General features: G+C 35.4%; 1 protein-coding gene across 1 annotated transcript in view; it reads right to left on the bottom strand.

The window, feature by feature from the left end:
• Window positions 1-13,599, bottom strand: part of RIT2 (Ras like without CAAX 2) — a 155,584-nt gene that overhangs the window by 68,146 nt on the left and 73,839 nt on the right. Inside the window, exon 2 of the mRNA XM_081802510.1 lies at window positions 7,445-7,501. Coding sequence (XP_081658636.1) covers window positions 7,445-7,501 — 57 coding nt within the window. The remainder of the gene's footprint in view (window positions 1-7,444; window positions 7,502-13,599) is intronic.

Here is a 13,599-nt window from a genome sequence, read left to right as displayed (position 1 = left end):
CAATGCAGTCTCAGAACAAGCAAACATTTGGGTTTAGCCTGGGTGGTGCTTAGCTTACTACATCAAACATGAGAGAGGAAAGAGATTTGAAATTCTGTGATTATAGAATATAATTTAGGTAAGAGAAAAAGAGGACACCAAAGTCACTCACACATTCTCTAATTCAACAAGTTATTTTGAGCATTCCCTGTAAACCATGCACTGTGCTAGGTCCTGTGTGAAATACTGTAAACCATGTACTGTGCTAGGTCCTATGTGAACAAGGCAGACATGGTCCCTACCATCATTCAGCCTACATCCCACATGGAGAGACAGACAAAAAATAGCACAGTTTTTAATGCAGAATTTGATAAATATCATTAAGGAGAAAAGCCACGTGTTGATGTTGAGAATAAATCTGTATGTTACACATGCACATGCCTGTGTGTGGGTTTATGTGTTGAGCAGTTAATTCAGGTAAGGTGGGAAAAGAAGACCTCTCTGGGGAAGTGATAGGCAAGCAGAGACCTAAAAGGATAAAAAAGGAACTTGCTAGGTGAAAAGCAGAGGAAAGGTGTTCAAGGTAGACAATGGCATATTGGCAAAAGCTGAAAAGCCAGGAAGAGCTTACTTGGAATATTTCAGGAACCTAAAGAAGACTCCCGTGGCTGGAGCACAGTGAACAAGAGGGTGTAACAGGCTGAGTGGAAAGAAAATCAGCATGAAGGCAGAATTCAATTTCTAATCTATCTGATTCATAGTAATTTCCTTACTTTTCTAACATGTTTGGCATTCCAGAGTCACTAATAAATGTAATTCTTCAATTTCAGTTTTTTTAAGCCTTGATTTTCTTCAAGAATTATACTCTGGCACTTATTCTACCTGGTAATAAACCACCCCCCTTCTCCAAATCTCATGCTATCCCTTCAGCGCTGCTCTGTAGACCATAGCCTCGTGGTTTGCTCACTTGAATAATTGTACACATTAATCTATGCTAATGTATAAATGACTCCTAATGGTTCTGGGCATTACCTCTCCCCTGAGCATTTACATTTTAACAGGGATTTTCTAATGGCACAAAGAAGTGACTCTATTAGTGCACATTTTAGACACTGAGCAGGCCATTTCAGTGTGATTCAAACACACTATTTCTTTAAAATCCTTAGCTTAGGAATTTTGTATTTCACCAGAGATACTGAGAAATGTATACTTAATATGGTACCTTTCTCCTACACCAGTCTAATCACATCGATATTTTTCATGCTCATACATTGTGGTGTGATCACAATCTTTAGATGTGATGCTGTCCACAGATGACCTGTCCATATTGTTGATGTACTTCGCCACCTAGGTGAAACCCTTGTTTTTTTGAACTTCCTAAATCATTCAGGAAGACTTAAATCTCCGTATGACATTTTATTTTTTCCTTGTAGAGCTTGTTACAGTCCTTACCAATTGTTCAGAAAGAATATAAATCTTTCAGATGAGTGTATTATGCAGTATTCATGGCCTATAAGTGAAATTGAAGGTCTAAAACACTAAGAGAGGAAAAGCATTCACAGCTGAGTCAATTACCAAAGTATGTGTTCCTTGAATATAGCATATGTAAGTATACCTCAAAACCTGTTGGTCATATGAATTTCTGGACACTTTGAGAACTGAATAAATGTATGGACAGGTAGATTAATAAAGTGATAACTGATTCCTGGGTTGTTAAAGTTGTTTTCCTTCTGCAGGAAAAGAAATCCAATGAAACAATTGGATAGGTCCTTAAGGCCAGTTTCCTCTAATCAAATTGTGTGCTGTACTTACACAATGACCTCAAGTCATCCTAAATCAATGAGGAAAAAAAGGATAATTTGACTCTGGATAAAGAGATATGATTAACTCTTACAGATAATGAAATAAAATTAGGCAGTGAAGCTCAATGGGGAACGCATTCCTGCTTATTTTTGTGCACCATTCACTCTCATGCCTTGTACAATGCCCAAATCATGGTAGCTACCCAACAAATATTTGTTAATAAATTAACATTGAGTGGAGAAGAAGAAGAGGAGAAAGAGTAAAAAGAGAAAGCAGAAGAAATAATAATTAACATTAGCATATGCTTTTAATTTTCCAAAGAAATGTTCTTCTGGTAACCATTTTAGGTCAAGAAATAGCCATTAACATACATAGGGGATTTCTAGTAAAGACACTAACACACTTTTGATTAATTATTAGTCTAATTGCTCCCTAGGACTCTAAAGTTAACTATAGCAAAATGTAAAAGTGATTAATCCTTTTCTAGAAATGTATTCATTCATCCATTTTTTATTCAAGAAATATTTATTGAGCCTCTACTATATATGTCTGGCATCCTACTAACGTCTGATGAAACACTAGTGAATAATATATTGAAGTTCCTATCCTTATGACACTTTAATTAAACAAATAATTTAAAAAGTTATTTAATTATATATCTACAAATGATATTAAGGTGATAGTCAAGGTTCTGAATGAATGTATGAAAGTAGAATGTATTTTATTTTGGGTAATCAAAGGGGGCTCTCTTGAGGAAGCAATATTTAAGCTGAAGCTTGACCAATGTATGACTTACCCAAGCAAAGATGGAGAGTGGAGAGGTAAAGAGCATTCAGGGTTAAAATATATGCATAAGTATTCCAAAGTAGAAAAGGGCTTGGGAAGTTTGTTAATTTAAAGTAAAGTAGGTGTGGTTGAAACCCAAAAGGGGATGGAGTATGACAAGTCTGTAACCAACAGTAGCAAGATCATGAGAGTCTTTATGCTTAGAATTTTATTGTTCATCCTAATCATAATTGATGACACAGAACTGTTAAGAAGAGCAAATTTGTGTTTTTAAAGATATTTCTGGATTCTGTGTAAACAACTGGAAGAGCTAGTCTAAATTGGAAATGGGGTGTAGCTTAGAATAAGAAGGCAACAGAAGTTATGGAGAGATGAGGACAGGTTCAAGATATTTTTAGGAGGTAGAAACAACAGAGTTCAGTGAATGATTAATATAGACAAGTTGAGATAGGTATCAAGGATTCCTGCTGAGTTTTTGGCATGTGATCCTAGTGGATAAAGGAGAGTACCATGATAAATAATCCTGAAAGAAGTAAAAGTCTACTAAGGATAATCAGTTATTAGCAAAAGTTGGGGCATGTGTACTTTTATCTTCCTTGGAGCTATCTAAATGTAAAAGTTCAGTGACCTGTCAATAATATTTATTTTTATCTCAGGCAAGAGTACAAGACTGTAGATATTTAAACCTTTAGTCAGTCCTACAAGATCTTTAAAGACCTGATCCCTGATGAAGCTTTACCTCCCTCTTGCCACTCTGCACATTATATCATTTATTTCATCTTTAGGACTTCTGGTTCCAGACATGCCCCATCTCAGTCACATGTTGTACTGTCTTGCTTGGGTGCCTGTATTTTTTGTTCTTCTGGGAATATCCATTCTTCCTTCCTTTTCACTTGCCTAACTCCTATGCACTCTTCAAAGTATGGAGAAGAGTTGCTCTACACGTATTTGTGTCCCTTCAGGTCAAGTGAGATGTTCCCACAGTGTTCTTCTGCACCTTGTGGTATTCTATTTCATGAACTCACTGCATGATCTCGTTTACTGATTTATCTTCTCCATCTAACTGGGAGTGCTTTGGAAGCACAGCTTGTGTTTTTATCTCTATATATCCATGTAATGCATGGTACCTGGCACATAATAGGTGCTAAATACATATGTATGATAAAATTTTACAGGTTTGCAGAAAAAGGAGGCCAAAACAATAGTCTTTGAGGACAGTGAGAGATAATTACTAATTATGTATATGACTTGATCAAAGTTTAGAATTTTCCATCCAGTATAAAATGTCTTATTCAGAGCAATCTATTTGATACTATATCTTGTTTCCATCTGTATAATTTGCCAAGTGAAGTTACCTGGTTTTCTCTGCTCATATGTTTGCCTTCATTTGATTATCAATAAAAGCATAAACAGAAACAATTCTCAACATATAAAGATATCAATAAATAATTTGGACTAAATACACAGTCCACAAATGAGAACCTGATATTTACATTGTTGGTTTTGAGGAAAGGAACACCATATTCTATTTCAGAAAAAAAATCAACAACTTGATACCTAATTGATATTAAGTTAAAATTATATACCATATGATTTTTAATTTTGAGCAAGTTACAATAAAATTTAAATGACATGGCAAAACCCAAACCATCCTAGGTCATTTTCTCAAATATCTCAAGTCTTTGAGAAATCCAGACTTCTCTGAAAAGTCTCCTCAAAGGATCCTGAATTTTAGAATGGACAGCAGGAAAGCCAAGAGGGCTTTTTTTTTTAAAAAATTTTATTATGTTATGTTAATCACCATACATTACATCATTAGTTTTTGATGTAGTGTTCCATGATTCATTGTTTGCGTATAACACCCAGTGCCCCATTCAGTATGTGCCCTCTTTAATACCCATCACCAGGCTAACCCATCCCCCCAACCCCTCCCCTCTAGAACCCTCAGTTTGTTTCTCAGAGTCCATAGTCTCTCATGGTTCATCTCCCCCACCAATTTACCCCCCTTCATTTTTCCCTCCCTGCTATCTTTTTTTTTTTTTAAAGAGAGCTTTTAAAACATATAGGAAACTGTGATCCAAAATCACAGTGAATATAACTTAAAGATAGTGTCACTGAACTCCCTTACCATTCTTTCAAAACCCCTCAGCACTTTGCTTCTTTTTTATAGTAATAACTGACTTCATAGGTAGCATAAATATTTGTGTATTTGTCTGAATTCTTCTTGAGTTGAAAATTCCTTAAGGGCTTGAACTGTGTTAATCTTTTCTTTCTAGAGGACAAGCAGATTGCTTGGCAAAGAGTAGGCATTTATATTTTTTGCTGATTGAATTACATGCAATGGTTATCTCTAATGATTTACTGCTAATTAAAAAATAGCATGTGTGTTTATTACAAAGGGTTGAACATCAGGACTTTGGTCAAAACGTTTCTTCTTATTCCATAATTACTTTACTATGGAAAAATCAAACCATACCTAATGTTTAATTCTTAGAGATACTCATTTTAAAGATTAAATTAAAGCTTCAATTTATCCATATTTGGCACCTGTTAAATTAAATTAGGGAACTTAATTTAATTTTTGAGTGAGGTCTTCTCATGAAAAAAAAGAATCAATACCTTTCAATATCCCTTTCATAGGTATCGTCTATGGATTTGCAGATGCTAGACCCATTGGTTACTGACACTGAAAATGTTGTCAGTTAATAAGGAAAGCAATTACTCCTCTGGGTAGAACATTCATTGGTACCAGATAATATCCCTAATTCTTGTCAGTAATGAAGGGAATCTAAACTTTCAGAATTGATGTAGATTTGAAAGAAAAATAATTTTAAGATGAACATAAAGAGGGAAATAAAACTATGCAAATCCTTCAAATATTTCAGAGAAAAAGTCTTCAAAAACCTCAGTCAGTAGGATGACAAATCTGCACAGAATTGAAAAAATATTCATTTCTTATATAAATTGTGAAATAAGTATCCTTAATAGGCATATTCTTCTCTAATTTGTATGATTTTCAAAATGTAGTAATATGAATTTTCTCTTGAGGGGGTCATTAAATCAGCCAGACTGAGTTATAGTTACATAGCTTGAGCAGATGAAAAGTAAATTATTGAGACTTTTACCTTCCTCAAACAGGGTACCAATGGAAAATTATGAACCAATATTTTCATTAGAGAAGACAAGAAATGAAATGATGGGAAAATCGAATTGATAGTAATAAAGTGCTCTGTGTTTCCACTTTCAAACTTCTTCCTCTAAAGCTATTTTATTTATAGCCAGATAAAAGTAGGATTTTAGCTGTCTGTTAGTACAGAATGTCCAGTTAGCTTAATTTCAAATGATGGATGTACTTCATGGAAGTCTAAAGAAATCATCATCATATTCTTCTTATTTCTTCCTCTTGGATGAGCCATTTATAATTTATTCATATATATTGCCCTATTCAAGCCATTAGATGGGAAAGGTTGATGAGCAAAGGTAGCTTTTTCAAACACGGACCCATATAAAGCTTAAACAATGATGAAAAGTAATGAACAACAGAGTGAATTTGTGATATCATAAATGATATATTGTACTGTTGAATTTTCCAACAAGATAAAAGATTCAGAGCTTTTGCCTAGAGATTTCTCCTCTTCTGTAATTCATAATGAAGTGGGTTATGCAAAGTCACCAGCATTCCAGAAGCAAGATATTTGGGAAATGGATTTAAATGATTGCTTCTAAAACTTTACAAAGTGATTGTTTTCTCTTCAGAAACAAAACTCAACTTCTTGAGGAAGTGTTTTCTGATTAACAATGCATAAATTTCCTGCACTGAAATCTTACTAATCAGTTCAACTGATGAAGAAGTCTTGCTGAATTGTGGGATATTTAAAAATGAGTACATTTTACTCATTTCAGCGTAAGTATTCAGGCAAATATCCTATTCCATATAACATTTTATATACACAGTAGGACCTTGAATTAAAATTGCCTGATGAGCAAAATAAGAATTAGAGGATCGTACCCATTGGAAGTGATGGTAGGAGATACTCAGACAAAGGAATAGAGGATCAGGGATGAGGTGTATAGTCAAAATTGTTCACAGTCCGGGCAACCAGGCAACCATGAGGGGTCCAGAACTATGTGTTTCCCTCAATGCTAATTTGTTCCTAGACAAAGAGTGCTGTAGCAGACTCTGGGAATTTCCAACTGATCCTTTAGAATAGCTCTTTGCAGGAGTAAAGCAATGTTAAAGACATCTTTTCTGCTTTGATAGAGGAAGAAAACTTGTTCCCAATTGCAGTGTTTTTTCATTAAGTACAATAAAAAGAAAATCATATAGGAAGAATGAAACATGGCTGAATTTTTGGCTCTAACAATATTTTGACTCTTTGAATCTCAGTTTCCTCATCTACCAGATGAGAATGGTGAACAAAATTATATCTATATCTAAAGTCTTTTCCAGATGCACCATTAACATGGTTAACTAATTCTACAATAGAAGATCCAGACACTGGATCCAGACGCTAAGTGAACAAATGACCAAATAAGCATGCAATCACATCAGTTATATTATCCAGACCAGAGCTTTTCAAATGCAGGTAGATATCCATTAGTGGATCCTGAAATCAACTTAATGTATTCCAACCATCATTTATCAGGAAGAAATAGAGTAGAATGGAAAATATGAGAGTGCACAACAAGAAGTAAGGACAAATATTGTTTCTTGAAGCTTATATTATGGTGGCTTATATATTCTATATTTATTTGTATGTGTACTGGGTCATAGTAAAATATATTTCTTATTCTCCATAGACATCAACAGTATTTATCAGCCACTTATTTAGAGTGTCTTTATTTGGGCTAAAGGAGAAAAGAGGCTTATACTCACCAATAGTGGGGTCATGATAATCAGGGAACTGATGACTAATAAACTGCATTGTCATTGCTGAAAAAAAAATAAATTTAATTTAATAAAAATTCACTGATTCATCAATAAGTTATTCTTCAATGTAGTTCATCAGTCTCTCAATAAGATCTAGTGACTTATTTCTCTGAGGGACTAATTCAATTATGCAACATGAACCACCAAATGATAGAGAAAGTTCTAGAGGAGAAAAAGTGTTAACTAGAAAGAAAATAATGTCAGATACTTCTCTGGAATAAATATGTCAAAATTTTCAGTGTATTTTAATAAAAATTGCACTGTAGCAAAAATAAAGCTCTAGACATAATGAGAATATAAAGTAGCTGTAGGATCCTTCTTGGCTTGCTTTGGTGTAACAGTTGGTATAGGTTGGGAAGACCTTTCCACTAAAGGTCCTATATATATTCTGGGACTTACTTATCTTCCTCATCATTAAAATAAGGAGATAATCTCTGAGGTCTCTATTATTTATGAAGGTACATGATTATATGAGTTTTTATCCTTAGCCAGCTTTTTAGTCAAAATTATTTGTCACTTTTATTGTGCCTGATCCATGCTATTCAGGTCCTTTTATTAATTTTCATTACTTTTGGGGGTTATTTCTCCAAATTCTCCACATTCTTTTCAAATCAATAATTTTATAAAATATTTATAATGTTTCTGTTATAGTATCTTCATATAAATTTCCATTATTAGGAGACAAATGGAATGCTGAAGTAAAGCAACAAAACTTGGAAAAAGAATTTGTACATAGTAGTTCTCTTCCTTTTCTCCCTCCTTCTCTCTGTGCCTCTGTGTGTGTGTGTGTGTGTGAGAGAGAGAGAGAGACAAAGACTCCCTGATCATACGTTAGCCTCCCCTGAGTCTTCCTCTCGACCAAACCCTGACCTAGGTCCCTGCCCTTGCTAGACCTGCATAGCCCAGTGGTAGCAAGAATCCTGCTAAGTCAGGTTGGTGAGAATCCACCCTTGGTAGCCAATCCCCTTGGCCTGCCTTTGGCAAGAACCCTTTTAAGTCTGACAAGAATTCCCTTACTCCTGATGGCTCCTGTTAGTAATTTTCCATCCCCCAGTGCTCGTCCCCACTCCTTGCCTATAAATTCCCACTTCTCCTTGTAGTATTTACAGTTGAGTCCAGTTCTATAATGAATTCTCTTTTACCTTACTACAATAGTTCCTGAATAAAATCTATTTTTACCTTTTTACTGTCCAGCTCTGGCCTCCTTTAACAATGCATTCAGGCTTCAGCAAATGTTTGAAACAGGGAAGACAGTTAAATTCAACAAACCTGTACAAGGCACTAGTCTAACCCTGCTGAGAAATGAAAAGAAACAGAACCTGACCCAGTGAAAAAGAATTTCTGTTTACACTTTGATAGTGTTTACTTCCTGTCTTTGCATTGACAAAGGAAGTCTCCATATGAAAGTATTACTCAATTTGACAGTTTAGGGCAAATTTTTGAAATGCAAATTAACATTTCTTACAGAGGGCTTTAGGAGTTAGAATATTTCAGGTAAACAAACTGAAAGCAACATGTTTATTAAGTAGATATCAAGGAGAATTGGAAAACGTTTTTCATGAGTTTTAAAAAGAGCATTCTCCTCTGTCTCTTACTGCCTGTCTGGTTTAGTTCCAGCTAGAGTACAGAGGTTGGAGGTCTGGCCTCCCTTTGAACACTTGTGTGGCTAGTCAGTCAACTAAATTTCAAAGACAGCTCAGACTTGGTAACTTTAGAACTAAAATGAGGAGATTCTCCACTCTACTCAAGGCAAAAAGATATGCACTATTCACTGTGTGACAAGAGCCTCATCATCCATCTTATGATAATCAGTTACCTAGGCTAAAATCTTGAAGATGTCTTTGGATATTTCCCCTCTCATATCTTCCATCTAGTTTTCATGAATTTTCATTTTACCTCCAAAATATCTTTCAAGTATGTCTTAATTCTTTCTGATATTACTGTAGTTTGGAATCTTATATTTTAAATCCCTATTGCCATAGACTCAAAATTGATTTCTCTGTAGCTATTTCCTTTACTTTCCATTAACTTTCACAATGACACCAGAGTCATATTTTTAAAAAATCTGGTTATTCATATGTCAGCAACTATTAGGATAAGGAGTAATGTGTCCTTCATGGGCCCATCATATCTCTTCAGGCTTGACTTCCACCACTGCCCAACTAGCTGCACTGTGTTCTCAGACTTGTGGAAGGAAGGACTTTCCACCCATGAGCATGCCTTTATCCTGTGGCATAGCACAGCTTCAGCTTCTCCTTCGTTTTTATATCATACTAACAAAGGCTCTCCTTGACCAAACCTTCATCAGGCTCCTCTGAAGCCTCCTTCTAAACCAGGCCATGACCTTTGGGCATCCATGCTCATCTCTGCTTTGCCAAGTTTTAGCAGGAATCCTACTAAGTCCGTTTGGAGAGAATTCTCCACACTTCATATATGGTCACCCTTGATATCTGATCAAGTTCGTCATCTCCAACCCCCATAATTACTTGGACTACCTTAGCAAGAATCCTATTAAGTTTATTCCACCAGAATCCTCCTTACCCTTTTAGTGATTTTCCATCCACTGACCCCCAACTTGCTCCTTGGCTATACATTTCCACTTGTCCCTGTATTTGGAATTGAGCCCAGTTCTGGACTGTGGGAGTTTTCTTTCCCCTACTGCAGTATTTCCTGAGTAAAATCTATTTTTACCATTTTACTACCCAGCTTTGCTTTTCTTTAACAATGCTAATAATATCTCCACTCAAATGTCATACTATTCCATCAACACATTTAAATTCTTCATCAACGAGGAGCCAGTACATGTGTATAACTAGGGGCTGGGTTAATTTCTATAAACCTAGGAAAGAATTCTGAGGGTGAAGAAGTTTGGAACAAATTTAAGGAAGAATATATAAGCATTTTAAGAACTGATAGATACATGTGATACAACACTTGAGAATCACAAAACCAGTATCAGAAATAAATGAATCAAAGATTTATTTCTTACACTTACATATATTTAGCATATATTTAGATGATGGAGTTTGTGCTTTCATGGAAACCTGCTGCTTATTGTATAATTGAAAAAGCCCTTCAATTCCCAAATCCTTTGACCTACCACTGAGACAGAACCAAAGAAGAGAGAGCCAGCTGAGCTTTGTTCCAGAACTTCAAAAGATAATTTTTAGAAAGTTTGATTTGTAAAAGTTTCTTTTGTGTTTTACAAAGTGGATGCCTGATGGGATATGTAAGAGCCAGTTCCCTTTGCGGAGATGATATGTAAAACAATTTTTGAAAAATCTCTCCTAAATACATGTCAAATTCAATGTTGGAGATAACTAATCTGCTAAATATCTATTGATTGTACTGGGGACTAAATTTTATTTATTTTATGATATACAGGTTTACTTCCTTAAAATCTGAGAATTCTACTTTGTTTTGTCAAAGAACTATTCTGTCAGAAACTCAGTAATAGCTCCCCCTTTCTCTGTGGAGGTTTTATTGTATTGACTTTATAATATCTGAATTCATCAGTTTTTAAGTATCTAGTGAAAATGAAGGTCTATGTCTCCTTCCCAAAATACAAATTCTTATACACACTTGTACACAATATTGAGCGATATTGTCCTAGCAAATAACCATAAATGTCAATCAGTCTTTTGCTTAAAAAGAGGACAACCAAAAAACTGTGATTTAAGAGCTTCTGAGAACCCCAAACTCAAATCTGCCTCTCCAGAATTCCTAATATTCAGCGTAGATATCCATATCTTACTCTGCATTTTTGTTTGTTTGTTTTTTAAATATTCCTTGATGAGTAGTATACAAAGTTCTTAAACTTGAGTGTGAACCAGCTTGATGGATCAGTTAACAAAATCCACCTGGCAATCATGAACCAATTATAGTCAGTATATTCAGGAAGACACAGGAAAGGAGGGCAAGATATTACTAGACATGAATTTCACAAATATTATCCTAGACTTATTCTGTCTGTGCCTTTCCTGTTCTGTAAAAAATAACAAGAGTCATTTTGGAAAATTTTGAAGAGGAGCAAGCTCACATTTTCCATACACTTTAGAAAAGCTGCTACATCAACAGATTCAGAACAATTTTCAGCGTTTAAAAAAAAAAATGTAGTCTTTCAATAATGAGAGAGGTTTGTTGGCTTTTTTTGGGGGGGGGTTATGTAATGTATGTACGTATTTGAAATTGTTAAGGAATGTTCTACAAAGTACTGAAACTCTGGATGATATAAGGATGGGTCTATTTTATTCAGAGATTCACTCAGAGTCAAAATCCTTGCCAGTGCACATTTAGCAGTTCTTGTCTCAGAGACAGTATTACTGAACTCTGCAGTATGTGGATATTAGCCAGGAATAAGAATGCTGAGGAAGAAATGAGAAGGGATGATGGGAGTCAAGCAAGCACAAAAATTGGTTGCATCCCATTAGGTATCTTAGAACCCTTGATCCAAAGAGAATTATGTGTATGAATCAGGTAAATACTGATATTGGACTACAGAATCTCTGTATCAAAGGGAGCCATCAGGGTATTTATCATTTCTTTTTATGAAGGCTATTGATTTGTATATGCTAGTTTTAAACTCTCTACCTTCCTAAAGTATTTTATTATTTGAGCTATTTTTATCATGACATTTTAGGAGTTTCTATCATATCATCTACAAATAGAAACAGTTTCCAATTTTTGTTTCATAATTTATCTTGTTAATACTCACTGGTTAATTCATCCATCCACGATAGTATTAAATAACAGTGCAGACAGGGATCATCTTTGACTTTGTTCTTGATCTCAGTGGGAATAACTTTTATTTTTTATTTTTTTAAATTTTATTTTATTATGTTATGTTAGTCACCATACATTACAACACCAGTTTTCGATGCAGTGATCCATGATTCATTGTTTTTGTACAACCCCCAGTCCTCCATGCAGTACGTGTCCTCCTTAATACCCATCATCGGGCTAACCCATACCCCCACCCTCTACTCCTCTAAAACCCTCAGTTTGTTTCTCAGAGTCCATAGTCTCTCATGGTTCATCTCTCCTTCCGATTTCCCTCCCTTCATTTTTCCCTTCCTTCTCCCAATGTCCTCCATGCTATTCCTTATGTTCCACAAATAAGTGAAACCATATGATAATTGACTTTGTCTGCTTGACTTATTTCACTTAACATAATCTCCTCCAGTCCCATCCATGCTGATATAAAAGTTGGGTATTCATCCTTTCTGATGGCTGAGTAATATTCCATTATACATGGACCACATCTTCCTTATCCATTCATCTGTTAAAGGGCATCTCGGCTCTTTCCACAGTTTGGCTATTGCGGACATTGCTGCTATGAACATTGGGGTGCATATGGCCCTTCTTTTCACTACATCGGTGTCTTTGGGGTAAATACACAGGAGTGCAATTGCTGGGTCATAGGGTAGCTCTATTTTTAAATTTTTGAGGAACCGCCACACTGTTTTCCAAAGTGGCTGTACCAACTTGCATTCCCACCAACAGTGTAAGAGGGTTCCGCTTTCTCCACAACTGCTCCAACATTTGTTGCTTCTTGCCTTGTCAATTTTTGTCATTCTAACTAGTGTAAGGTGGTATCTCAATGTGGTTTTGATTTGAATTTCCCTAATGGCTAATGATGAACATTTTTTCATGTGTCTGTTAGCCATTTGTATGTCTTCTTCAGAGAAGTGTCTGTTCATGTCTTCTGCCCATTTTTTGACTTGAGTTTTGTTTTTTGGGTGTTGAGTTTGAGAAGTTCTTTATAGATTTTGGATATCAGCCCTTTATCTGTAGTGTCATTTGCAAATATCCTCTCCCATTCCGTGGGTTGCCTCTTTGCTTCATTGACTGTTTCCTTTGCTGTGCAGAAGGTTTTTATCTTGATGAAGTCCCAAAAGTTCATTTTTGCTTTTGTTTCACTAGCCTTTGAAGATGTATCTTGAAAGAAGTTGCTGTGGGCGATGTCAAAGAGGTTACTGCCTATGTTCTCCTCTAGGATTTTGATGGATTCCTGTCTCACATTGAGGTCTTTCATCCATTTTGAGTTTATCTTTGTGTATGGTGTTAGAGAATGGTTGAGTTTTATTCTTCTGTATATAGCT

The sequence above is a fragment of the Leptonychotes weddellii genome, chromosome 13 (genome assembly GCF_054177405.1).
Source record: "Leptonychotes weddellii isolate Sample4059 chromosome 13, ASM5417740v2, whole genome shotgun sequence".
Lineage (NCBI taxonomy): Eukaryota > Metazoa > Chordata > Mammalia > Carnivora > Phocidae > Leptonychotes > Leptonychotes weddellii.
Note: the sequence above shows the minus strand (reverse complement) of the source record. Positions and strands in the feature narration are given on the sequence as shown.